Source organism: Scophthalmus maximus, chromosome 16, assembly GCF_022379125.1.
Source record: "Scophthalmus maximus strain ysfricsl-2021 chromosome 16, ASM2237912v1, whole genome shotgun sequence".
Taxonomy (NCBI): Eukaryota; Metazoa; Chordata; class Actinopteri; order Pleuronectiformes; family Scophthalmidae; genus Scophthalmus; species Scophthalmus maximus.
In genome coordinates, this window is record NC_061530.1 from 4,970,111 (window position 1) to 4,997,434 (window position 27,324).

General features: G+C 41.2%; 1 protein-coding gene across 2 annotated transcripts in view; it reads left to right on the top strand.

The window, feature by feature from the left end:
- ca10a (carbonic anhydrase Xa) overlaps positions 1-27,324 on the top strand; it is a 221,028-nt gene that overhangs the window by 14,792 nt on the left and 178,912 nt on the right. Inside the window, exons 1-2 of one of the 2 annotated variants that reach the window (XM_035613562.2) lie at positions 3,988-4,045; positions 10,856-10,930. In XM_035613562.2, the coding sequence (XP_035469455.1) occupies positions 4,015-4,045; positions 10,856-10,930 (106 nt within the window). In that variant the 5' untranslated portion in view covers positions 3,988-4,014. Of the gene's footprint in view, positions 1-3,987; positions 4,046-10,855; positions 10,931-27,324 lie in introns of those variants that run through there. The other variant, XM_035613561.2, reaches the window with a different exon arrangement.

Sequence of the window (27,324 nt, forward strand, 5' to 3'; positions counted from 1 at the left end):
TTTAGTTGGGTTTTCATTAATAGTAGATGGACTTATAGCAAAATTTATATAGCAAAATTTCAATATAATGAAGCTTGAACAAAAAAAAAAAATGTTAATTTTCTGACAAAAACTGGTCAAAATGGATGAGAGAGCTGAAATAAAACACTGCCTATTTCTTTGAAAGGCAAAGTATATTCTGTGGCAGTGATTTTCTTGTGGTAAACCTTTTGGGCATGACTGGGTGACTGGTGCCTTCTGAGCCTAGCACATGAAGACAGAGAGGTTCTGAGACAGAATATTGCCCGCTGCATTTTATATAGGAAACCAATTGATATGATTTGATTCGTCTTCAAGGCCCAGGTCTTTCTTTTTGTGACGCGCACACACACACACACAGGCACGCGCACACACACACACACACACACACACACACACACACACACACACACACACACACACACACACACACACACACACACACACACACACACACACACACACACACACACACACACACACACACACACACACACACACACACACACACACACAGCCAGGTCATTGGGACTTGCTTGCATGACACGTCTACATGGTTTGAGAGGACATTAGCAGGCAGGCAGGCGCACACACGCACACACAGCTGGGGCTATTAAAGGAAGGCACCAATAGGCGCTTGGTGAGAATAATTGTCTCATAAGTCAGTAAGCACAGATGTTGGCAAGGTCAAGTTTCATTAATGGACGCATGTCACCACTCGCCGTTTTGTCTCTGCCTCTTTCGCAGTCTGTCTTTCCTCTTATCTCCTTTTCCCGTTTTTCTCCTTCTATCTGAGCCTGTCCGGTACCTGTCTGGACCCTGTCACTCCCCTCCATACTTCCCTCTCTCTCTCGTTCTGCATGGCCGGGCTTCAGGGTAGCTTGTGCCTTTCAATGAATATTAATGGAAGAGGTTTGGATATTATATGACAATGAACAGTTTATTTACTGAGTCTCTCTCTTCTGGCTTTTTGGAAGCTGGGGCTTGCTGAATGCTGCCAGACTCCCAAGTAAGGGGGATGAAATAGGCCAGGGCTGTGCTAAATAGGATTCAGGTCAGTAAGAGGCTGTGGCCAAACAGATCCGTCATACAGCTTTAGCGGAACCTTTTTTTCCCCAAAACAATAGAACAGCACAGCATGGCATTGTTTGGAACCAGGAGGTGAAGGGGGGGGTGGGGTTAAAGCATATAAAGTTATTTTTTGTTGTACATGAACTTCCGATTTGGTTTGGCTTGAGTTATCAAATCATTTAATCATGTGGGTTACACAGAGGGCAGAGGTCAGACTCCAGCCATAATGGATTTGCTGACACTGACTGTCAGCAGAAAAGGGACTCACATTTTTCACTGAAGTCACAGTAGAAATGTGACATAGGCTCGCTTTCAAGTGAATGTAAAAAAGTAAAAAAGAACAAATAGGGATGAAACAAGACAGTGTTAAGGAAATAAAGGGGATTTTGATATATTTACTAAAACTGGAAGAGTGGGAAAGAGAGGAATGTGACAAATTAAGCATAAAGGAAAATAAAGAGTAACTGGAAGACCTATATAGAGATAGCATGAAGCAATAAGGAGGGAGACTTAATGAAATCAAAGCAAGAAGAATGAAAGATGGAGTAAAATCAGAAAGTGAAAAAAAGGAGGGAAAAAAGGAGGTGAAGACAAATAAATGTGATTCTGGGGATACCGGCTGCAACTAGTAACCAAATCTGTTTAATTCATTTATTGGAGTTTATTCTCCTTCTGCAACTGAAAAGTAGACCATTGGGTAACAGTTTGGGGTCTGTTTTTCTAGGTTAAAGGAGCTCTTGAGAGCAGGGAAGTTAGACCCAATCATGCAGTCACACGTGCCTGGAGTTATCACAGTGCTCGTCATTTACTAACTTATTAGAGAAATAGTGGTGAGGGGCCAAGTTACACTGTGACATGTTCATGTTCATGCTTAGCCTAGAATGAGTGCAGTTTATATCGTTTATAGTACCTTAGGTCTAATAGTAAAGCATGTTACTGTCACGTTAAGAGAAGTAGCGTACGGCTTTGATGTCCTGGACATCCCACCGGATTGGTGTACACGAGTCCATTCGAGGAAACCAACGAGTCTCAGCTCACACAAGTTGCCAGACATGACCCTAACTTTACATTGGAGTTGAGAGGCAAAAGAAACTAGGAAGTCAGTAGCAGGCATCCATCCAAACTGCTCAACTAACCCAAGTCTAAACAGGGCACCGTCTAGTGGCAAAACGTCCCAGGATGTCTGAAAGGCACAGTTCACAATTTTAACCATTACAATTGGTAAAATACAGACACAGATCTCTCAGTACATATGCCTGTCCTCTCACCGTGCCGTGTCGGCCAAGCTTGGCATCAAAGAATCCAAGAGTTTAAAATGTGCTGGGCAATGAGGATGGAGAACAGACTAAACGGAGGTGCATCAGAAAAGGCATTACCTGCCAACAGCACCAGAGTCTGATTTGAATCAGAGTTGGGAGATCCGTCAACAGTCAAGTATCTTCACTGACTCTTTGCTGTCTCCTGCACACAACTTGGGTTCTTTTTTAATTTGTGGGGGTAAAACACTTCTATCCATGTTGATTGTTACTGATAGTCTTACTGATACAGTTCATCCAATGCAACTGACACATTTCTGTCACTTTTACAAATAGGTTCCACTTCCATCCATAGGAAAAGCATTTGAAAAATACCTTGAATCTCTTATCAGTATATGTAACATACAGTACATTCAACCGACACAATAGCTCATTGATAGCTTAAATGTAATTTTCTTATTTACCGTGCATGTACTGTTAATCTGACAGGTTTGAGACCCTATAGAATAGAAAATGGTGATCCATCATTCCCCTTTTTTTTCCTATCCCACCTCCTGCAGCATCTCGTCTGCATTTCCCTTTATAGATCGGAGCCATATCCTTTCTGCTGATGTCAGGAAGCCTGTTGTGGGACCACAACCAGCTTTGCACTTCGGTCTGTCTCTCTTTTGATGAACCACAGGAAGTGATTATGCCTATAATCTATTTGCAACAGTTGGTACCACTTCCTCCTCCAGCAATGACAGGATTATTTGACATAACACTTTCACGTGTCTGGAGGTTGGAGTGTGCCACTTTGATAACTTTTTTTTTATTTTTTATTAATCCAATTATAATTTGATTCATAAAAAAAGTAATTAGTCAATTAAACCTGACAGACTCCCACTAAGAGCTGGTCATTCTGAGCAGCTGCTGCTAATGCACTGTGGATAGGAATTCTTTTTAGGCGACACATTAAGGGCTTTGTTTCCTTCAAAGAGGGTACTGACGAAAAAAAACTTCAAGTGTGAGGCAAAGTGGGTACGAACAGCATTTATTCATTTATTTATTCCTTTGCAATTTTGGTGACCACAGGCACATTTAGGTGCAGCTGGGTGCAACATGAAAGAGAGGCTGTTAGACAGTTTGGCTCAAATGTCAAAGGAAGGTGGTAGGTAGGCAGACTCGGCAGTCATCTTGACTCTTCAAGGTGAATGTTTATTTACAGTGCTCTCCATTACAAGTGTAACTTTGAATAAATCTCAAAATGAACTCATGAAAACTCAAACAAAAGGCACATGTTCACAGCAGCACAGCCTCACATTGTTCTCCCTCCCCGAGAAGCACGCACCTGTGCAATGCTACAGAATATATAGGGTGTTCAATCAACACCTACACTCCTTCAGCCCATACCAGCATTTACTGAGGGACGAAACATACAGTGACTGTAATACCAGGAAATATAAATTATCATTTAACTCCTTCCCCAAGCTTATTCAATTTCTAAATCACTATCTGAAATGTAAGTATCTCAACAGATTGAACTAGCAAACAACAAACTATCAAACTAAACATTCCCACTAAAAAGAAACCCCCACCAGTTGGTTTAACCCATGATGTCAGCAATGACATCAACAACACCATAAAAACCAAGAAATTCTGGGCGGGTTCTCTCAAACAATAGACATGCATGGTGGCTCTGAACAAAAGAACAAACAATTGTAAGTATGAACAAAGAAACAAACAATTGAACAATTTCCAAACCTGCAACTTAATGATGATAACTGAAAGTAACTTATGGCTTGTGTGTTTGCCTTAACTTCCATATGCTTTGATGTGAACCTTCACATGATGCTAACACAAACAAACCTGGTATAGTCAGTGAAGCAATGTTTCCTTAGCAATGCTAAATTATAGCAAAATTATAATAATAATATGATAATATGCAGTTTCACAAAATTCACGGTTTGGTTCGATACGTTACAGTGGTGTCACGGTTCGTTACGTTTTTGATACAGCAAAAAAGTAGAATTTTTAAATAACATAATTAATATTGTTAAATGTTTTTTGACTTTGAACAATGACCGGTTCTGGGCTGTCTTCTTAGCAGCATACAAAACAAAAGCAGATCGTAGTTATAAACAAATACAAGCAAAAGAAAAGTATATTTTAGTTTATTTATGGAACTGTGTTTTTACAACAGTTTTTTTCAGAAGAAAGATGAGAATGTCCACATTTTCTGTAAACGGCACAGATCTCCTTGATGTGACAGTGTCACCTGCTGTGGAAGATACCCACTCACTAGTGACGGACGTTCACAGACAAGTAACAGCTTACTGTGTAAGGTACTGTGCCATTAGCTTTGTGTCGCTTTGACATGCAGCTGTCTGCAGTCAGGGCAGACGGCTTCACGGTGCTTCGGACAGTTGGCTCTCTCTTTTGGCCATTGTTTTATTATACTAAGCAGGAATCCGCCGCTATAAATTCACCAAGAAGCCGCCAAAAGCAGTTGAATGGTGTTCGGCTCCTAAATGCTGCGGGGACAGTTAGCGTGTTTGCTGCTCCTTGTTTCTGTCTAGTTCAACCTATTGACACGCTGGTGGATGTCGGCGTTAATGAGTTGACATGTCGGAAGTAGTACCACAAGAGCCGCTGTCATCCCCTTTAAAAGAAGCAACAGAGGGAAAGAGCTTCAGTTCATCTCATTATATGACCTGTAATTCAAAAATAATAGAAATATTTTCTTTCTTCTTTTTTTTCTTTAAACAAACAAATGTGTCCATGGCTGCGTGTAGAGCTTTGCAGTGGTGTTTCTTCCTCTGCAGTTGTATTTTTTTTATCATTTATTACCTCTTACCATTGTGCAGCCCAAAAGTATCCTGTCCCCAAAGCTTTTGCCTTCACTTTCCAGCAGCAGCTCTGAGCCCATTTTTAATTATGGTTAAGTTCAGGTTTTATTTGTTCAAGGCACATAAGATGTTTTATTTTTTGCTGTAAGAGATTATTTGGATATGCTTTTATGAGTATAAGTACATGGGTGGACACAATAATTGAGTGGACATAATAATTGTGCCAAACCAGCAATGTAGCAGCAGTTAGAAAGAAAAGAACAGCCAGTAGAGACCAGGAGCAGCCCTCTCCTCAGTCCTCACATTAGACACCACTGGATGGAGTGAAAACAGCAACAATTGAAAAGTAAGGAAACACAATAATGCAGATTTTCGGATGGCGACCATCTTCTACTATATTCTCCTTTTTGGAAGTGTGCAAACAAAATGAGAAGGCGATGAAACATGAGCGATCAGATTGCTGATCATGTGGTGGGGTAAAAAAGTAGATTTTTCTTAATAGACGTCAGGGGCAATTTGGTTCACTGTCTTATCCAATTCCCTTAGCCACAGTAGCAGCCACATGAAAAAATACCACCCTGGCTAAACCCTACAGCCTGGCTCTGAACAACTGGTTCATATTTCCCCCCACTGTGATGTCACAGAAGGGCCTTTTTGGGTTAACCCCGCCTGCAATCTGAGAATCTCCACTTTTCTGGTGAAGGGGTGTGACATTTCTTCCACGTTTTGAAATCAGTTGATCAATCACAACAGACTGGGCCAGCTGGCCAATCAGAGCCACCTGGGGTTTATCGGGAGGTGGGGCTAAAAGAAATCCAGGCGTTTTAGACAGAGGGGGAAAAGAGGAGCTGCAGGAATGGGCAGTGTGAGAACACTGATGCCTTTTCTGAACATTGCCACATCTACATCCTTTCAAGTGGTATACCAAATTAAAAGTAGGAACCTGAATATGAGCATTATGTCACGTTTAATGATCACAGGGGGGCTGGAGCCAATCCCAACTGACATTGGTTGAGAGGCGTTTTTCACAACATACAGAGACAAACAACCATTCACTCTCAAATTCACACCTATACCACTTTCACACCAAAATTACCGTGTAGACCCGGGTTTTTTAAACACGGGTCGACCTGCGTTTAATCGGCAATTGGCCACTTTCACACTGTGAGCAGACCAGGGTCTGATGATCGTGTAGTGACAGTTGCCGGCCATAGATGGCGGTAGAGAGCGGTACGCGCCGTAAAACAAAGAAGAAGAACATTGTAGTAAACAACAGAAAGCATGGTAGCCAGTGAGCCGGTGGTCACCCTTACCTTCTCTCTTGTACTTGTCACTCTTTCAAAGTTTAAAAACTGTGCACAGTGTTACGAGCCGAGCCTGGTCCTGTAAGCAGGTGGCCATATGGGTTTTGAAGTGTGTGTGTGTTTGAGAGAAGAAGGTTGGCGCTTTGTTTGTGTACGTAACGGCAGCCACAAGGAGAATGGGCTCCGCACATCATCCATGTTACCGACAGTTTATGGCCACTGTGTAATGATGAGGCCGTGTATGTCCGCCGAAGGGTTGAAATAAAGTGCCCCGTTCTGAACCTCATCGATGATCTGGATTGTGTTAGTTGTTACCACCAACAGCCAAAGCTAGGCTAAGCGAGCTAGCTACATGCGAGGTCTCTTTACTACAGCTGGTGAGGTAACAGCAGTTACCGACGGAGGAGTCGCGCCTTCATTACCTCAGTCATCGCGCAAATTAGCGGGTTAACCCGGGTGTGAAGTTCACATCAATGCCGATCGGAGGTGAAGCCGATTAATACCCGGGTTTATTGCAGAGTCATTTGACCCGGGGCTGAATGCCGATTAAACGTTTACACACTGCAGAAACTGCTGGGTGTTAGCGGGTTTAAACTGTTTTTTAGGCCAGTGTGAAAGGGGCTCTATTGTCGATTCAGAGTCTCCAATAACCTAACCCCAATCTGCATGTCTTTGGAATGTGGGAGGAAGCCGGAGTACCTGGAGAGAATCCACGTGCAAACTCCACACAGAAAGGCCCTGGTGGGTTTGAACCGGGTCGAACCTTCTTGCTGTGAGGCGACAGTGCTAACCACTACCGTGCAGCCCTGTGGTAATGATAAAAAAGATAAATAATATAAAAACAAAGGGGAAAGAAACATAAATCAGACACTCAAAATAATGTTAATAATGGAGAACATTTATATTCAGTAAATTATGGAAAATAAAACAAAACAATGAACATTAGGGGACATCATGAATTAGTTAGGATGACAAATTATTTTTAAATGGACAATTTGCATGATTTAAATGCTAATTTATTTATTGAATTAATGGTAGCAAAAAAGTGTCATTTGTGAATTGCACCAACCACTAGTATCAATGCTCTCCTTTGTAATTGGTATTTTTGAACAGTAGTCAATCTCAATTCCTCAGACTATTTTGTTGTAGTTATTGCTGCTATTCTGTCACTGCACCAGCTCAATTTTCCCACAGGAATCATGAAATGTTAAGTTTGCGTCGTAGGATTTTACGCGGCTATATCTCAGCAGCCTTTTGTCTAACACTGACAGCAAAAGTGTTTCACACTCACTCTTATTTGAGTGAAATAATGGGGAGGGGGAAAACCAATCCATAAAGGGGGTTTTATTCTTTATTTTTGTCTGGGACAGCAGCTGTGTTATAGCCTCTATTGCAGTGCACATGTGCAGTGTGTGAATGAGCGAGAGAGAACTGAATGTGTATTGTTGTCAGCAGCTAGTAAGAGGATCATGTCCACAGAACTCCAAATCTCCTTTATATTATTACTTACAGTAGCTTCAATCCGAGGGCTCTCACTTACACACACTGCCACTCTTTCACACATACACTAACACACAAAATAACACTATGTGCCATTGTTGTCTCTGACCACTCAGTATGTCTTATTACTTTGGAGCTTCTCGCTCATAAAACAGGGCGAAAATGCTCTGTGGTTGATCAAGTGGTGAACAACCATCACCGTATATAGTAAACTCAGCATGCTTAGCTATATGTAAACGTACAGTAATTGTACCACAAAGTAAAACACCTCAAACTTGTCATACTGTATTTAGTTAGCTGCTACAATGTACAACGAATTACCGTATAATTATAATAATTATATATAGACAAATAGCAATAAACATAATACGAAAACAATATAAAGACTGTGGTTGTATTTATGTAATTTAAGTGACTGTAAAGCATGCTAACAAAAACTGTGATAATGAAGTAAGAGAATGTCTTAAATCATAAATCTGTCTTTTGAACCTTATTTTTGACTTTGGTGAGACACGATGAATATTGCCATATGTCTCTTGAACCCTAACCCTATAATTGCGGCCATCACACTGTAAAACACTAAAAGGTCCCAGTTGCAGATTAAAATCTCGTTTTCAGTGCATATATAGACATCCATCATACTTTGTCCCACTTCGTTAGGAACTATCCCTATAGTATATAAAACCATGAACAAGACACCATGCATCTGGATTCACCACTGATTGGTCTGTACGGCTGCCAGTCAATCAGTGTACAGTTGTCACGACCATGTTGCTGGCGGTGCTTTCTTACAGAACCTGTCAGAATGCTAACAGTTTGCTGTCATACTGAAGAGACAATGTGTTTTCTTAGGAACTCAGTAGGCTTAATTCTTCCATTGTATGGTACCTGGAAACGAAAATGCTGCATTCATCGCATCCACAGTGTTTGTAGGTGTGTTAAGCGCTGAAATAACTCTCCCACGACCTGATGAAAATAGCCATGTTGAGTGCATTAGTGCACACGTGCACACGCAGTTAAATTAAGGGTCCAGGTGTGGAGGTTTGAAAATCTGTTTATACCCGGTGTGGACAATCAGGTTTTACTGCCCCGACAAAGACCTGGGTGCTTGAATGAATGAATGAATGAATACATACAATTTTAATACAACTTCAGTCCTTGCTCTGCCTAAGATCTAATAGCAAATACTGAAGTGAGTAATAATAAAAGGAATCTGGTTATGGGAAGTGAGACCATTAACCAGCTTCTTCCAAATGTATGTATGTAAATGTGCCTCCAAAGGGGTTTCAATTTTTCAATGTTGTGTTAGCCTTCCAGTTTCTTGCTGGTAAGCAAACATTCAAACATGACCTGGGGCTTTTTGTTTTTAATTCGGAGGGTGTCTGGACCCTGGAGCTTCTCTTTGCTGCGTGCAGTGGCGGGGGCTCTGACCTCCAAGCTACTGACTAGTTGCTCATTAAAGTTGTTGGAAGGCACAAGTAATGCAACGGATCACTTTTGCTATTGAGTACCAATGCCCTTTTTAAAGTAACAGTGGTGCATGTCAGAGCTCGCTAATGATAATAGACGACTGGGTTCATTGGTTACACGGATTCCATCTCAACTGATTTGGGCTAAAGTTTTACTGTTGGAAGTTATGGTTTGACTTAGCTTCAACATGTCAATTCAAAATCCACTGTAGTGCTTCACAGGGTACAGACAGATTTATTATGTAACTAAAAAGAGATGAAGATGCAGCTTTTCTTAGGTTTAGGGTTGAGAAAGAACACTAATCATCCCACCCTGAAGACACAAAGGCCCCAATCACTTCATTTTATGATAATTATAACTCCAAAGCATCATAATTTGCACATTGCCCTGGTGTCGGAAGGTACACATTGCTATTTTAACATGAAATCATACTCTGTTCTTTCATCCAAATGAGTTAAAAATGTGTTAGAAAAAGGATTTTTGCAAAATTATTATTATTATGCTTTTGTTTTTGAGTTTTCCTCCTTTTTGGAGAAAGACCTTTAAGTATTAACAAAATGGATGAAATATTTATAATTTTGAGAAATTAATAGACAAACAGTATCACTCTTTTTTTTCCCCTGGAGAGGCCAACTACCATTTTCCTCCCTTTTCAGCTTGTGGCAGCGGAGTTTTGCCCTCAGAGAAAATAGTCTTTTCTGGACCATGTCAAGCTGGCCCACCCTGTTGAAATTGAATCTGGTCTCCTGTGTTACTGCAGCAAGGCTGTTTGGAGGGGATAGCAGAGGGAGGCGTGTTGTTTTGGCCACCTCGGCTTCCATTAAAGACAAGCTGGGTAACCTCGAGACCCTCGATTAAGCTGCGCTTTACGTGTTTGGTGAATGAAGCGGGGAGGGGAAAAAAAACAAAAAAACAAACAGTGGGTGTAAAAAGTAATATCCTGAAGGCTCAGTAGGTATTTCGCGATCACACCTCTCTCTTTGTATTGAGACCTTTGCTCACCTCAATTATACTGTACCACCTTGCTCTAATCTGAGACTTTCTTCCACAGCTCACATAACATGACAGAAGGCATTTCCATACTAATGCCTTGGGAGTCATTGCATCATGAGGGAGTGTACACGTGTGTGTGTGTGTGTGTGTTCAGTTGGACAGAAATGAGAGGTTGAATTCTAATGGGAGGCCTTTGCTCTCAGGCCATCTCTAGAGAGCCTATTTGCGGAGCCCTTGTGCTGAGAAGGTTATCGGGGTGTTTTGAAATGATGAGGGTGGGTGGGGGGGGAGTAGTGTTTTAGTTGGAGAGTTTCTAAACTTGGCAGGACTGTGTTTTTTTGTTTTTTTCATCAATTCTTTATTTCAGTTCCAAGTGATTGATGTTCCTGTGTCTGTCTCTTCCCCCACCCCACAGCACAGCCGAATCAACCGAAAATTCACGAAGGATGGTGGGCGTACAAGGAGGTGGTGCAGGGGAGCTTTGTTCCAGGTAGGTGTGCGACACAAGTCTCCCGCAGAATACTCATTCTCCCGCATACACTTTAAACACACCGTGTGCTTGATCCTAAAGTCTGAGCTTATAACATATTCGAGATAACATGGAGCCACCTTCCCTTTGGCAATAGTTTTATTTTCTCATTCAGACAAGACCTCTCTGCCCTTCCCACACAGCTTACGCCTTTCCGCTGATTGATTGACGGCGTCTCACTGTTCCTTCCACCCTCTCCATCTTGTTGTGTATCTGCGTGTCAGGCCAATTATTTTCCTGAGATTGTGTTTTCTGCTGAGCTGAGGTGCTTTTGGTGGCTGTGTGAGAGTGCGTGTACGTGAGGTAATGTCTTTCCTTATGAGGACCCAATGTCTGCGCGATGAGAACAATTCCGAAAATTCAAATCAAGGGCAGCCTGTGGGTACTCACTTCTGCAAACAACAAGGTCAGGTTTAGTTAGCGAGGCAATTTCTTATGATGAAAGTAGTGCTGTTAGGTGATAGAGGTTAGAGGAAGTAAAGTTTAGAGTTTTGTATAATTAGGACTTTAAATCTGCTTTCACCCTAAACGCACAAGTTATAAAATCACACTTAAAGGGCCATTGCTTTCAGTGACCTGGTCTTCGTCTGTTGTGATTTTGGCGGAGATAAGCTGTTCTATCGTTTGGACACGTCTCTCTAGAAGAGACACAATCTTTTCCGAGGCAACAGTTACAACAAACTACTGTAACAAAAGTCTGTGCCATGTAAAATATGGCAGGGGATTTTAGCTGCTCAATAGGTTTAGTATGCTTTAAGCAGTGCTCTTCATCCTGTCCTCCTCTGCTTTCAAACTATGGAAGCTTGCACATTAGGCGTGACAGACCTGCCCAGTATCCTGAGGAATTATGATTGTATTGGATATATCTCAACATCACTATTTATGTCCATTGGCAATGTTCAGTGTGAATGCAGGTAGTCATTTTCCACTTCATGTAGCAAAGCATTAAGCCAAGGTGTGGAGGTCGGAGTGGTGGATGGGCGCATAGCGTTTGCATTAATGTATCCTTTTTATCATTTTGTTTATTATTGTTATCATTCTTGACTGGTCACAGGATTCTAAAAGATGGATGAGTGATTAAGGGATTCAGCTTCCAGCTTTCAGGCTTCGTGGTCACCAAGTTTGGAAGTGTGTTAGATTCTGTTTCGTCAAAGAAGGTTAATCTGTTGCTTCTCAGTCACTTAGACTTTTATGATTTTAGTTCATATGAAACATGAATCTAGTGCCATGAGAATTGCTCAAAATCGAAAGAGGGGCAAATTGAGAGTTCATATATATATATATATATATATATATATATATATATATATATATATATATATATATATATATATATATAAAAGAAATTCTCCCATTCATGACAGAAGTTATGTTTTCATTGGCATTTGTTTGTCTGTTTGTTTGCAAATTTGCAGTATTACACAAAAACTAAAGAAACAATTTCCATGAAATTTGGTGGAGGGGTGGGGCATGGCCAAAGGAAGAACCCATTACATTTTGGTGCGGATGCAGATTTATTTTGCATAGGTTGACTTTCCTGAATTAAATTAATTAATTGTGTAACTTATATCCTAGTTACACAATAAGGGTAGGCTTGGTGATCCTGCATAGGGATTGACGTGGGGTGAGAAATCAACAATTGTCACAGCTGAGTGTTAAGACTGAGAAATTTTAATCTTTGGAGCCAGCCTGTCTAAAGTTGTTCCTAAATTCCTAAAACTTTGAAGTAGCGATAAAGAATAACACTGGCACATTGCAGTTAAGGCTTCTGTTAGGGGTAGGACCTCTAGGAAATAAAAGCATACTATAGATGCAAGATTGCACAGTGAGGTAGTTTGGTGTGTAAACAGTAAGTAAAAGCATCTGCTTCCCAAAGCAAAGGCTACAGCTTTCCCAGTGTGTGCAGGCATACATAAATAAGTGCCTGCTTGTCCTTCCCTCTGGCACCAGCCACTTGGTGGTTTGCTGCCCCGTTTATATCGCAGCTATCTCTTCTAGCAGTTCTCCACGGCACACTTGCTTTACTAACCACCGTACAGCAGCTGGAGCTGTTAAACACTATTCATGATCCTCCTGTGGCCGTGCAGAGAATACCCAGCCCTAGTTACCTTGCTCTGCATCCGGCCGGATTGCATGGCTGCGACATAGAAAGGAAGGATTTTCACTGCAAATGAAGCTACATATAATTAGACGGAGAGTAATTCTATTGATGGATTTTCTTATCGGATTGAATCAAGTCCGACGGTGAGAGGGGATAAAAGATGTCGGTGAAAATTAACATTCAGTTTTTGCAGCGGAATTTTAAGTGACATGCAAATGGGTCCAAAAAAAAGTCTTATGACATTTACTCATTTTCCAAGTAACACTTCTCTACTCCCTGGCTATTTCACACACGTATTGCTCATTTACCAGAGATTATCGGTGTAACAACTCATGGGACGTCTCTTCCATCTAGGTTTTGAATATTGTGTTATCAGAAAGTTATATGGGTTCATATCAAAACTCAAGACCTATGTGTTTGATTGGCAGCCAAAGTAATTTTGTAGAAATTTAAATGGAAATGATACTTCTTCCTCACCGGGAAAAGCAATAATATAAGCCTCCCCTCAGCTTTGGTACCAATGGCTTATTTGGCATCTCTGAAACATCTCTCGGTGGAGGTCAAAAGCCTGTGGTCCAGCATCTTAGAACATTTGCCTTCCAAGGTTAGCCAAGCAAATGTAATCACATTCTCAGGCCTGTATCACTGAGACTGACCTTTAGAATATTGCTTATCCTTTCTGAGCTCTCTCAATTACCTTTGCTTTCTCTCATCCTCTGGTTGTTTTTTTTACACCAGAAACCTGTGTGGTTGAACCATTTATTCCAGTGCTGGGTCTTAGAACGGTATATTAGTTTGTATATTATACTGTAATGAATGAAAGCACTAAGGATCTGCGTGAGTTATTGAATTCATTCACTCCATAGTTTGTGTCTGGGAGGTAATTTATTTTCAAGTCGAACTTTAATTAACACAGCAATGCAAATGCACAAAGAAATTAGCTGGATGTGAAAAGAAAATATAGACATGGACCCTGCATTCCAATCAGCTAATAAGCTGCCACTGTAATGCTCCAAAGTTATATAACAATGTCACCAATTTGAAGGTAAGTATTGTTTTTTATTGTTTTTTTGCAACTATATTTATTGGATTTCCAAGTAACCCAACATTTACAGAATGATTGCACAAGTTATTCAGTAAAATATAATGCAAATGTATATGTTTTAATATTTATATTAGTTAACAGGCCCTGATTTTTTCATGTTTATGCAATTTGATAGGATTTCAACCCAGTGAGTATGAGACAGGGGGCAGAGGATTTCCATTGGAGCAAAAAGAAAAAAACCAGTAACAAAGGCAATTACATCCTGTATTGTTTCAGTCAATTACAGTGCAGATGAAGAAACCCCAAATAGTGCAGTAAGAGCACAGTGTTTCAATCCGTGAACAATTTTTTTCTGAAATTGCGTGACAGGCATCACAAGATCACATGAACATGATTTTCAGGGGTGTTTGGTTGCATCTTACACAGATGATATTTGCATTTCGGTATATTTTGGATGTCCTTTCCCTGGTCAATTTTGGCCCATGAATAAGTTTACATTGCAGAAGTCCATGCAGAGCACAAATGGAGGAGGTTTGAACCCCTTTAGGCACCTATTCACATTCCTCTCTGGAGATTTCTTCCAATGAGGATTTAATGTTCTTTAGTGGTCATTGGTAGTGACCCAATTAGTGTATAGATTTTTATCCAGGTACCTTTTGAAATGGGATAGTTAGTTTGAATCATAATAAAAGAAAATCCGTTTTTATTTGCTACAGGTCAGTGTTTACCAGAAAAATGTGAAACAAGCTGCTCATCAGTAATTTATTACATAATAGATACACTGCAAATATTAATAAAATACTAACAAATTAAAAGAAGCTGAATTATTATGCTTCAACATTTGTTCAGCTAAACATCTTAAGTTCAAAGCTTGCAGAAAAGTTCACTTTATTTTTGTTAGTACCTTAACATAAGTGTTGTCCTATGCTCAATTTTATACATATATATTTTGGTCTGATCCTTGAATTCTTTAAATGGATCAGTAACAGTCCTGAACATTGATCCATTCCTGAATATGTTGCCTTTATTTAACATTTTGCATCACAACCTTGTGCTGCTTTCCTGGTTTAACGCAGCATTTATTGAAGAGTTGATGCTCCGATGATTTCGTCAGAATTTTTTCAACCACTTCTTCCCTTCCCTTTTAAAAGAACTTGCCTGAAGAAAGATGAAGTGTGCTTGAAATGTTGGTAATAAAATCATTGGAGCTTAGTGTATGGCAATCGCCTCTTCAGGATATTTCATCCCCATAAAAATGTTTACTGGTCAACACAGAATGCATTTATTACATCCACCGAGGATGTTATGTTTTAACCCTGTCCGTCTGTTGGTTGGCTGGTTAATGAGACATGGACAAAGAAACAACCAACTTAATTTTGGCCTTGCTAAAAGGGTCAAATCCATCTTTTAAAAGAATATTTTTACATTTTCACTGATTCCCTCCATTGATCTTGAAAAAAATCTGCCATATTAAGGGGAGTTATATATATGAGCATGTGCAATTTGGTGCCGATAACGATCTAGCAGATTTGAATGTGGTTTCAATAGGGTCTATTGGGCCTTGGTCCAGGTATGTGCTCTACTCTTGTCGAAATGTCTCTTTCACAATCGAACCATACACTGACACTCCATTTTCCTGATTAACTATACAAAAATGCTGTAGGACACAAAATGTAATTCGAAATCATTACCGTTAATTCATATCTTAATAATGAGCTATTGCGATCTTCCAAAAACGCATTTTTCTTGGTTTAACCTTGGAGTACAAGTTTAATGACACATTGGCTCAGTTGGAACAGATGAGAGTGCCATAGGTCACCCAGCATGACTGTATATTTTAAAAAGCAACACAGCAAGTAAAACAGACTCACATGGAAGAGATGAGGGAGTGTTCAAATAAGAAAAGGCAAGAGATTCTGTTCATGGAATCCATTATTACGACAGTAAACAGTACATCTACATCTGAAATTCCCAAAGCCAAAATGATAGAGGTGGTCAACTGGGGACTGTCAGGCAAGGGCTGACCTGGTCATTTTTCAATGAATAAGGAAACATTTATATCAACCTTCAACATTTTATGAATTTATGCTATATTATTTATGGCGTTGAGCCAGTTCATGATTGCTTTTTTGTCCATTGTGGTCTCCATCTGTAGCATGAGCCCTCATGTGAAGGAAAGGCATGCGCTTCTGTTTGCCTCAGGCTGTGTGCATTTGCTTTTTTTTTAAGAGGTGGTATTGTCACATTTCTGAATGCTTTGCTACTCCAGATGGCAATATGTACAATGGGAGAAGTGGGTCTTACTGTATTCAGATGAGATAAAAGGAGCTGAGAGAAATGTTGATAATGGAAATAGAGATGAATGTTATTTTACACCCATTGTTTTTAACCTTTCTCTTGTGTTTTGCTGGTAAATCATCATTCAAATTTAAATCTGAACTCAAAGTCTTTCACTCTATGTCCCAAGGTTGTAGGCAGGATTTTAGATATTCTAATGCCTTTAGTCTAAGAGCTCTATTGCGCACTTTCATCTTGCGTACTGGCCGATCTGAGGCCCCTGCAAAGAAGCGTTCTGCCATTATAATATACAGTAAATCTGCCAAGGTGCAAGCACACCTGGCTTTTAAAGGGAATGGCACTCTGACACCACCTTTATTTGACCAAAGTGAACATTAAGTGCTGTTGGTGCTAGAGCTGGTTCAACTTGCAAACCTTTTGAGAACCACTTTGATATTCCATGGGAAGCCACCATAGAGCCACCTCATTACATCACTATGTAAGTCTCCGATTTCCGAGCAACACTTGCTTCAACTTCAAGCGTGACATAAAAAATGGAAAACTACAGAATCTCTTTTCAAGAATTGCTCCTGGCTTTGCAAACCAGCACCTTCTCTGTTAAGTCCACTTGTATCCCGTTTTCACCATCTCTCATTGTAAATGCTCAAACACAGGCTTTGCGCTCAAAGCTTCCTCTGACTTATTCTGGACTTCAGCCGAGGACCACACAGCAAGGACAATGTATTTTTCTCCTCCATAGACTACTGCTGGTTATCTTTGGCATCCATAACATTGGTTCTCAATTAGTCAAATTAGTTTGAAATGACCAGAGGGTGATCGTTTTGGTTTCACTTTTGGAAGTTGTCATGATGTCAATCTTTATATACAATCTACTGTAAAAGTTAAGCTTCTGTTCGACTGACTCTGACATTGCTGACCTTAGAAACAGCAGTCGACAAAATGACCACTTGTTTTAACTATACCACAGGGTGCAAAGTTGTCATGGGACCACAGATGTTCAGACTATCTTTCACGCCCAAAACTTCTGTTATTAAAGATTATTTGATACAGTTGAAAACTTGACATGCATTTCTAGAAAAAAATACAGCCCTGCTATCTCCTTTTTACTGCCAATTCCCTCATTCAATGGCAATTGCATGCCAACAGAACTCAGGGTGTGGTTACATTTGTCACTCTGTGTGGCCATAATCCTGCTGCAAGCCTCACAGTTGAAGCGATATAATAGCGAACCGCTGCAGAGTCTGGAGCAGTAGGGCTTTCCCCATGTTAGCTTCCACCCGAGGCTAGTGGCAGAGCTGTGGAAGCAGCAGTGGGGGATGATGAGGGGGAGGTTCGGCAAGGGAAGCGCCGAATAGCAGGAGAAAGAAGGAGTGGGCAACTGCAAGGCAGAGGAGGATGAGAACAGGGACTGACACAAGAATTGTTTAATGGAGCTATTGGTGTAATCACACTGGACTTCAAATATACACAGAGAAAGAGACAGTTTTACAATCTCAGCCCCCACAAGATAAGGATTTGTCCCAGAGATGCATATTAGAGGAATTTGTTGTTGTTGATTCAGGACCAAAATCTGTAACCGTCAATTTATACTGTATGTAGGGGATAAATCTGGATAAGTGATGCTTATGACTCATTGTTACACATCAAATAATTAGGATAATTTCTAGCATATTAACACACTTGAGATAAAGCAGTTTTTCCAAAAAAGAATGAAGGACTGACAGGATTTGCAGTCCATGCAGTTCAGTAAAGGACTGTGTCACTCAAATAATAATGTTGTCCATCGGTTGGGGCTAATTTGGTTATCAGCAATAATTCATCAATTTATCAAAGATAATAAGCTTATTGATCAATATTAATAGCAACGGAACACCACCCAGAAAATGGGACCAATAACAAAATAGTCAATCCAGTCTCATACTTAAGGGTGTTCACCTAAAATGTTTACATCTGGTAGATATGAGCATTTATGAAGTGAACCGAATCCGAAATGTGAATCCAAGCACTGACTTTCTCAACCAGCCTATATCAGAATGTACCTGCAAATAACATAAAAACAACTTCTCTTTAAAATATAAAAACATTTATTAACTTAAGCAATATCTATGTACAATCAATACTACTTTTATTAACAAATATCTATCATATGCTAAGCTACAAATCATGTATCATATGGAAATCATATGAAAAAGCAACAAGCAAGAGTGTGTGTGCGTTAGTAGAAAGCATAGTGAAAGCAATCAAAGCAAGAAGTAAGGCTCATACGATGATGGCTGAGATCCAGCACCTGGTCTGTGTCACGACTTAGCTGAAGAGCCGGACCCGTCTCTACTCTTTAAACCGACAACATCGGGCTGACTTCAGACACAATGGCAGAGCAACACACAGTAGTCTGACGTGGTCAAACTTGTACTTTTTTTTAGTTATCGTCGTGGGGGACGAGGTGGTTACTTCCTCTGTCAGACAGAGAAATCACCTGATCAGGGAGACATCTTGTACCTGGAAGCAAGGAGTGGCTGGCGTTGTGTCCTTTTTCTGGTTTTGGTGTCATCACGGGACCCCTCGGGAGTGCCGTGCAGGACTCTACCATTAAGAGACGAGAGTTGAGCTGTGTAAAAAAAAAAATGGTAAAATGGACTGTGTTTATATAGCGCTTATATAGACCACTCAAAGTGCTTTACAGGAAAGTCACATTCACGCATTCACACACTTTCATACAGCGCTGCCGGGCACCGGCAGGTGATATGTGTTGAAAAATTGTCAACTTTTTTGGTTGTGATCACATTTCACAAACACACGCCCATTTATAAACATAGTTAAATTGTAAATTCAGGGAAAACAATTAAGTTTAGTCTAAATTTGTAGTATTCAAGTACGACAGGTTTTCTGGTATGGGGCCCGATGCCTGATTAATTTGGCAGAAAGCATGGAGTCGTGTGTGGATTGGCCTGACTAACCTTTGATGAAAAGAGAAGATGAAGACACCTTGCAGCTGACATTTTTAAAGATATATTTGACTGCTGCAAGTATCATTAACCAAATTCCAATTATGTCAGGTTGATCGGGCGGGGGTAACCCGAGGCGTCAAAATACCCCCAAAAAGTCCAGTAAAAATCCAGTCGAATAAAAACAAAAGTACGGTATCTGCATTGGCCCCGTACCTTTTGATTGGCGTGGAAAATTTGCATTTTTATGCAAACTGGGAAAAGTGACCCTTGCTAGTGCATTTGCTAAAAGATATTGGAGATGGGCTGTCATGTCAGCCACTCTTCTGATGTAAAATAGGATAAAAAAAAATCATTGTTGTGTGTTTTGCCGTTAACAAATCATGGAGGACAGTTCTTGAACTTTTATGTGTTAACATCCTATCTAATCATCAGACCTTATCACGCATCAGCACATCTGATGCACCATCATCCTCGGCTCTGAACCCGTCAGAGCGTGTTGTCACAGCTTCTCATCACCAGAATGTAATTTAACCCGTTTTTCCCTCCTCAAGCTCTTGTTTGATTTTGTTCCCACCGATCAAACAAATGGCTGCAGTTTTTCTTGCAAACTTGGTAGCTTATTAACATTTTTTTTACATACTTAGACAAGCACTTCAAAATAAAAGATGATGGAATTTTAGCCACTAGTGGTAAAGTCCAAAAAGCAGTGTTGTGAAAAAAGCCCTTAAACGTTTTTTCTTCTTCTTCTTTTTCTCTTTCTTTTTTTAACTGAATACTCCACCAAAGCCTCTGAGTCAATGGAGGAGGCTAATTGGCAGGTATATGTCTGGCAAGGAGTGAGCTCTACTTCAAGTGACATCCGCTGGCCATAAACCAATTAAAAGAGCACAGGCGCCGCCGGCAGCGCCATGCACCATTTGCTGTCGGCAGGTTTATGGGAAGTAGAATGGATATCTAATAGCACATTGCCAGCTTGTTTTGAGTGTACCCAGGGCGGCCCCAGTGCTGTAGGTGGAAATAAGATTCTGAAATGTGAAGGAGCCACCGTAGCGTGGGGGCAGGTCTAACAAGGAAGAGCCTCACGGTGGTGGCATCATGGCATTCGGGGAGCAGAGGCTGGTTTCTGACAGCCAACACTGCACAACCGGGGCTGTTTGATGGGCCTCGAGTATCTAACTAAACAGATTTGGCCCTACTGGAGACAACAGTAGCATTGAGAAAGTCCTCCTACCTATCACGGTGAAAGATTGCCTTCTGCTCCGATGTGCTGCAGCACTATTTTTCCACTTTGGTACACAGTGGTACCATCCCGGTCTTTTTTCGTCTTTCTAGTTTAGTGCTGAGGTATCCACAAATGGAACAGGAAGCCCCTTGGATCAGTTCAGCTTGACTTGGCTTTAAAAAAAAAAGAAAAAAAAGAAAAGAGGGATGGAGAAACGAATCTTCCAGTATAGTGTGGATACGGCAGTGTGATACTCACTGTGTGTGGAGACATTTTCTACATCCAGTGCATTCAGTTGCTGTCACCTTCTAACTTGCATTGATTTCCGAGTTTTTAAAAACACACAGATACACCCTATTGTGTGAGATCCACACAACAGTCGCGTGATGTTCAAAAGTTGTGTTGTAAAATTCTGTCACATGGGACAAAGCAGTAAGGCTCAAAGACACCAGGTGTTAAGAGGGAAAACTAGGTATTTGATGTATTTACAACTGAAAACAGTCACAGTGTAAGAGGCTGTCTTACATACAGTGCCACAACTTTTGGACCCGGTGGAGCCATGAAAAAACAGGAGTAAAATGGAAAATGAAATAAAGTAAATATAACAAACAGGAATGGCAAATTAGCCAGAGTTCAGTTTATGTAGCTGTATGACATTCAGTTATAGAAACATTCACCAGTGTCTGGGGCCAAAACAAATGCTTTGTCACCTGCACCTTCGGCCACGTTTCCCCGTCAGCCACGCGGTATGAAAATAAGGTATAGTCGTGGTGTTCGCGTGTCTGAAAAATGTCACAGGGCGACCACCTGGGTGTCACATTTACACCCCAGGAGCTATTAAACACTTGTGAATACAGCAGAGTAGTATGACATGAGAATAAATCCGATTCACACTGAAGACAAATGCCGGATGTTGATGTTTTTTTTTTGTGTTTTTTTTGTCCAGCGTGAATGGGGATTTTGTCGTACTCCCGTTTAAGCTGAAGAACATGGTTTCACCTGGACACTGTAATGGACTCTGACATCTCGCTTAATGAATGCGGGGAGGGCAAACGGTTTCACGGGGAGGGACTCACGTGGCCACACCAGCCACAACAACAAAGAACAGAGAAGCTTGAATTAGAACACGCACAGAGAGAGTGACGACATCCTCTGCTAAGGACACCATTAGTCCATTACACACTATACTGTGGTACAATAAACTCCTCTGGTCATAGTTATGAGTATTGAACGACCTAGCTGCCGAGTGAAGGCTGTCTGCCGTTGACTGCGTGTGGGCATTTCAACTTATGCATAAATGTGCGTTGCACCTGCAAGAGAGAATAAAAGCGCAAGTGAAGGGAGATGGAAAGGCAATGTGAACAGAATGTAGGGAAACAAGCATTTGTTTTTTTCGTCAGTGGGATTATATGTGTTTACACTACGCCAACATCAGTCGCACTGTGGTACCGCCTCCGTGTTACAGGCCTTCCAGTGCTTGATGGACATTTCTCTTGTCTCTGACAAAGGAGCTCCCCTCTACAGCCCATATCCCGTTGTCTCCTTGTGGTGTGGCCTCTCTGTTCTAGACTGAATGTGTGTCTGACGGCGTTCATACTCAGTATGTTCACATTCAAAGAAATTCTGTGGCAAAAACCCTGCGTGGTGTTGCCGCTCACTGTCGGAGGAAAACTGGAGCTGCCCAGCAGGCCTACACACACACACACACACGCACACGCACACATACGCACGCACAGGAAAATAACACTTTTGGCAGAGAGGAGGTAAACATGTCTGCCTGCTGTTAGGGCAGTATTTACATTTTTAGTGACCTTCTGTCAATTTCTATGATATTATCTGATATTAGGAAAAATTTTAAACATTTAGCCAACTGGACTGCTCAACACACAGTACACTCAGTACACAGTGCCAGCTGTGGGTATTATGTGACAGCGTGATGGATGGGGTTCAGACAGCATGGCCCTAATAACGTCCTCTTTATTTACCCTCCACTGACTGACAGAGGAGAGGAGACAGGAGAGGAGGAAAGAAAACCGATTGAAAAAGGAGAAGAGAAGAGGAAGTGCATGCGAAGAGAGACCGGAAAGAAAGGAGAGGAGCGACAAAAGGTTGTAAATAGAGAACTGCAGGAAAGGAAACGGGTGTCAGGATGGTAGAAAAGGAGGAAAAGGTAAGCAGGAGAGAAAGAAGTGCAAGGAAAAGAAAAAGGTGATTAGAGGAAAGGTGAGGAAGATGGATAAGAAGAAAGAGCAGGGAAGAAAATAAATAGGAAATATGAACGTAGAAGGTGTAAGTGAAGGGGAGAAAAGAGGTTCGGACATAACGCAGACAACATCAGGGGACGGTTCAGTCAGGCCAAGAAAGAATAAATGAGAGCAGAGAGAGGAGAAGAGAAGAGGGGGGGCCGACAGGGAGGTTGAATGCAGACAGGGGAGATGGCGGATTGGGCAGGGAAGGGTTGAAGAGGGAGTGTGAGAGGAGAGAAGTCAAGTCTGTGGAGGTCAAGAGAACGAGAGCGGCGGGATGAAAAGAGTTGAAGGTTGGATGGAGGGATGGGGGATTTTCTTCAGGAGTCGCACAACAAAATAAACCTGTTGGAAAATTGTAAAGAAAGATATCCCTCCTCTTCAACAGTAACCTCGTGGTTCTCCTCGCCTCCTTTAAATCCCTCAGTAGGTCAGAGTGAATCAGCGGCCGCTCTGTCAATCAGTGAGTCAGCTGTGAGCACTGCTGGCCTCCAACTTACACCGACTCCGGGAAAACTACCTCTCACTTTTCTGATCTGTACTGATCACTTAAGATGTGCTCAGTAGAACTGGCTGCCTGGGTTACTCTGTTCCTCCATCCCTATTTGAATCAAATCTGGCTTTTCGGGCCTCTTCTCACTTCTCTCTCTGTCGCGTTTTTTTTTGTTCTCGTTCTGGTTCTGCTGTTTGATTATCATCTCTGTATTTCAGTTATCTGGGACTGTATTCATAAAGCTTCCAAGTGCAAATATTTACTCCTGGTGACAAACTTCTAAGGATGATGACATTTTCCAAGAATTCCCCCCTTACAGTACCAAATCTTAGTGAAGATAAAAGATACTCACAATGCTTGTCATCCCTTAAGAGAAATCATAAGGTGAAAAAAACTGTGAGGAATAGGCGGGAGGACTCTTCAGAGGCTTAAGAGCAGCCAGCAGCTTTAGTTGGTAAAACCATCTATGTGTGGAGAATCTCATTTGTGTGCCTCTTAAAGTGGTTTGACTCTTGCACACCAATTGAGCTCATGGTAAACATAACAATACATGCCAGCCAATGCTTCTTCTTAAACAGGCAGCAATCAAAAAAAACTGATGGAAAATGAGCCATCATTCCAAAAATAGAGAAAATCTAAAATTACCAGCATTAAAAAAACAAAAACATCAGCATTTGGCTTACAGTATGGCTTATAGTTAATTCAATAGATGTTCATTACATAAAATAAACTTTTCAGAATTGCGTCATATCTAGATGAAGACACATATGCCCATTATCCCTAGGATATTTCTCCTCTCAAAAAAAAAAAGAAAAAAGCTCCCAACCAATCACATCTTTTAAAATGTGTCACCTAGCAACAAGGTCAAAACATTCTCACATAGTAAAAATTCCAGATCCTTCCTTTCCAAAAGCCGCTCTGAGAACTTCCTCCTCAGTAGAAATTTAAAGCTCAGAACCAACCATGGTATTGGGGTCTATTGTTTATTGGCCTGGCCGATTATCAGCACCGATATTCACCATTTCTTATGATTATCGGTATCGGTAATTTTTTAACCTGATATGCAGATAAGTTCATTTTATTATGAAATGCGCTACTTTGGCTCCGATGCAGCCGCAGTCACTACTCTCTGGACTTCAGCAGTGTCCCATCCATGTTTGTTTGTTTGTTCAACTTCACAGTAATGCTGCTGACAGCTCCCAGCACTTTGTGTGTTAAGGTCATGTTGAAAGGTTTTGTGAATTAGACATATGCTATGAGGCAAAATGTTGATGCCTTTTGACACTGTTTTACTGCAGACAAATTTCGGTTTCAGATACCGGTTATCGGCCTCTTAGATTAGTAATAATCGGTATCGATATCGGCCCCGGAAAAAGCCATTTCGGTCAACCACTTAACCAGGGGCCTGTATGTGTGGAGTTTGCACGTTGTCCACGGGTATGCGTGGGTTCTCCCCGGCTTCCTCCCACAGTCCAAAGACATGCTGCAATAAGGTTAGGTAGATTGAAGACTCTAAATTGACCGTAGATGTGAATGTGAGAGTGAATGGTTGTTTGTCTTTGTATGTTGGCCCTGCGGAGAGTTGGTGATGTACCTCGCCTTCCCCCCCCCGAGAACCTTAATGGATACAGAGGTATAGATAATGGATGAGCCTGTGACACATTGTGAGGCGGGAGGTGGCTCAGGAGAGACCTCCAGCTGCATCAGGGTAGTGTTTAGCAGTTGTCTAATCACTCCACAAGCCTGTGTGAATAAGCTTCCAGTTCCAGTCTAATTGACTAATTGCTTCAATTCATGTTACATAAAAAGTGATCACAGAGCTGTTTTTCAAAAATGTTTTTCTACCATGTCCATTCCTGTCATCTACTCCATAAAGTTTTGAGATTGCTACTCCATAAGGTTTGCGAAAAAATCATGGTGGTGGCATATGTAGCTACCATACTGACGAACATACATAGGCTACCCAGTGCTTGTTATTCATCATTAATGTGTATTTGATCTGCTTGTCAAATCTCTTCCAAAGTGAACCACTGTCCCTCCATCACAAATGTGTTCGCTGTAGCCATTAGCATTTGGCATGCTTAGTGTGTTCGGCATTCAGCTGAGGGTCCAGGCAAATAAACTGTGTATATATCGCACAAATATTAAAACCTCCTGAAGACAATATCACATCAGGGAGGATCTGGTTTATATCCCGCCACGCATATCGTTGTCAAACAGCATTTCCTCTTATTGATACTGATATTGTGTATCAAGGGGATTATGAATTGTGATATAAATCAAATAATCTGTGGTCGTCTGAGTCTGTTGCAGGACAAAGAAGATTACAGAGGGAAATACACGATTAGATCTGGTTCCCCTTGTCTGCCCGTCCTGTTTATTTTAGGTTATGTGCTAGTCTGTCAGCCGCTGCGTTGTGTGCTTATAGCTTAGCTTCTCAGAGTGGCATTTAGGAGCATTAGTGCAGAGCTGTGTGTGTGTGTGTGTGTGTGTGTGTGTGTGTGTGTGTGTGTGTGTGTGTGTGTGTGTGTGTGTGTGTGTGTGTGTGTGTGTGTGTGTGTGTGTGTGTGTGTGTGTGTGTGTGTGTGTGTGTGTGTGTGTGTGTGTGTGTGTGTGTGTGTGTGTGTGTGTGTGTGTGTGTGTGTGTGTGGAGTGCACTAAGTTGCTGTTGTACTCCTTTGATTTAGATTTGCCTAGATAAATCGTGTTGTGTTTAAACTCCTTACATATGCCCCCACGGGGAAACAAATGGCACACAATACTAAAGACAGATTGCTAACAGATGCCACAAGGTGCTTTATGATTCACCTCTGCTATTTCATTCATCAATGTTTTCTTTCCAAAATGTGAAGACAGACTCGACATTTTTAGATTGATATTCTTTTTTTTTTTTTGCAGATTTGGTTTGAGTGTTTTCAGCAATAACTAAACCTGCAGCCAGATGCAGGCGAATAAAACAATTACTACGGAGTGACTCAGTGTTGATAAAACTTCTTTTCGTCTTCAAGGATCTGCAGAGGAATGTCAGTAGAATACAGAAGCCGAGCGTTATATCACAGGTTTGTGTTGTGGTTGCCCACTGTGCATGGATAGATGCAAAGATTAAGCTGCATCCTCGGGCCCTCTACGCTCTCTACTTTGCTTATGGAGGCAGAATAGCAGCTTGCATAGTAAGTATGAGGTGGCTGGCGGAGAAGGCCTGAAGACATTATGCAGCCGCAGAGGGCTTCAAACAGACGGATCAGCGGTGGGCAAACTGAACAGAGGAGAGTACAAGAGCAGTGCAAAACAAACTCGGGAAACAAAAATGATGTGATTTTATTTGGGGGGCAGTTTTTCAGCCTTTATTGATAGGAAGGAGAGCACAGAGTCTTGCGTGAAAGGGGGAGAGTACTCAAGTACTCAAAATTAAGGGGAGCCCGGTGGATTTTGTGAGTTTAGTTTACAAAAGATTTCCTTTAAGAACAGATCTGACTTGGATAACAATAATGTCACTTTATACAAGGCTTTTCTCAAAGTCTTCATCAGGGAAGGAAAATAGCCCTTTCATCAACAAGCAAGAATTTAACTTCAGTCACATGATAACAGGTGAGTGTGAGCCCTGGTCTGTGGTGTCGGATGTGAATTTCCTTCTCGATCTTTCTCCAGTCACTGAACTTTCCATGTCAATACTGTGACTGGTGTTCTCGGGCTACCGTGGTTTTACGTCAACAACATGTCATCATTTATATTGAAAGAATTCTGTAGGACCATTCAAGTATAGACTATGAAATGGCTCGTGGTAACAATTGCATTTTGCTGTTATCGATCCTAGAATTTTATATTAAAATTGAATGTTGAAAAGTTGAAAATGCTGAAAGAAAGATCTAGGAGATGGTAGCCATCCATGATGCTGTTATTGTGTTTTCCTACTTTTCCACTGGTCTCGTCTTCACTCCCTCCAAAGGTGTCTTGTACAAAGTAAGGACTAATAGCTGCAAGCTGCTTAGCTGCTGCGACGTT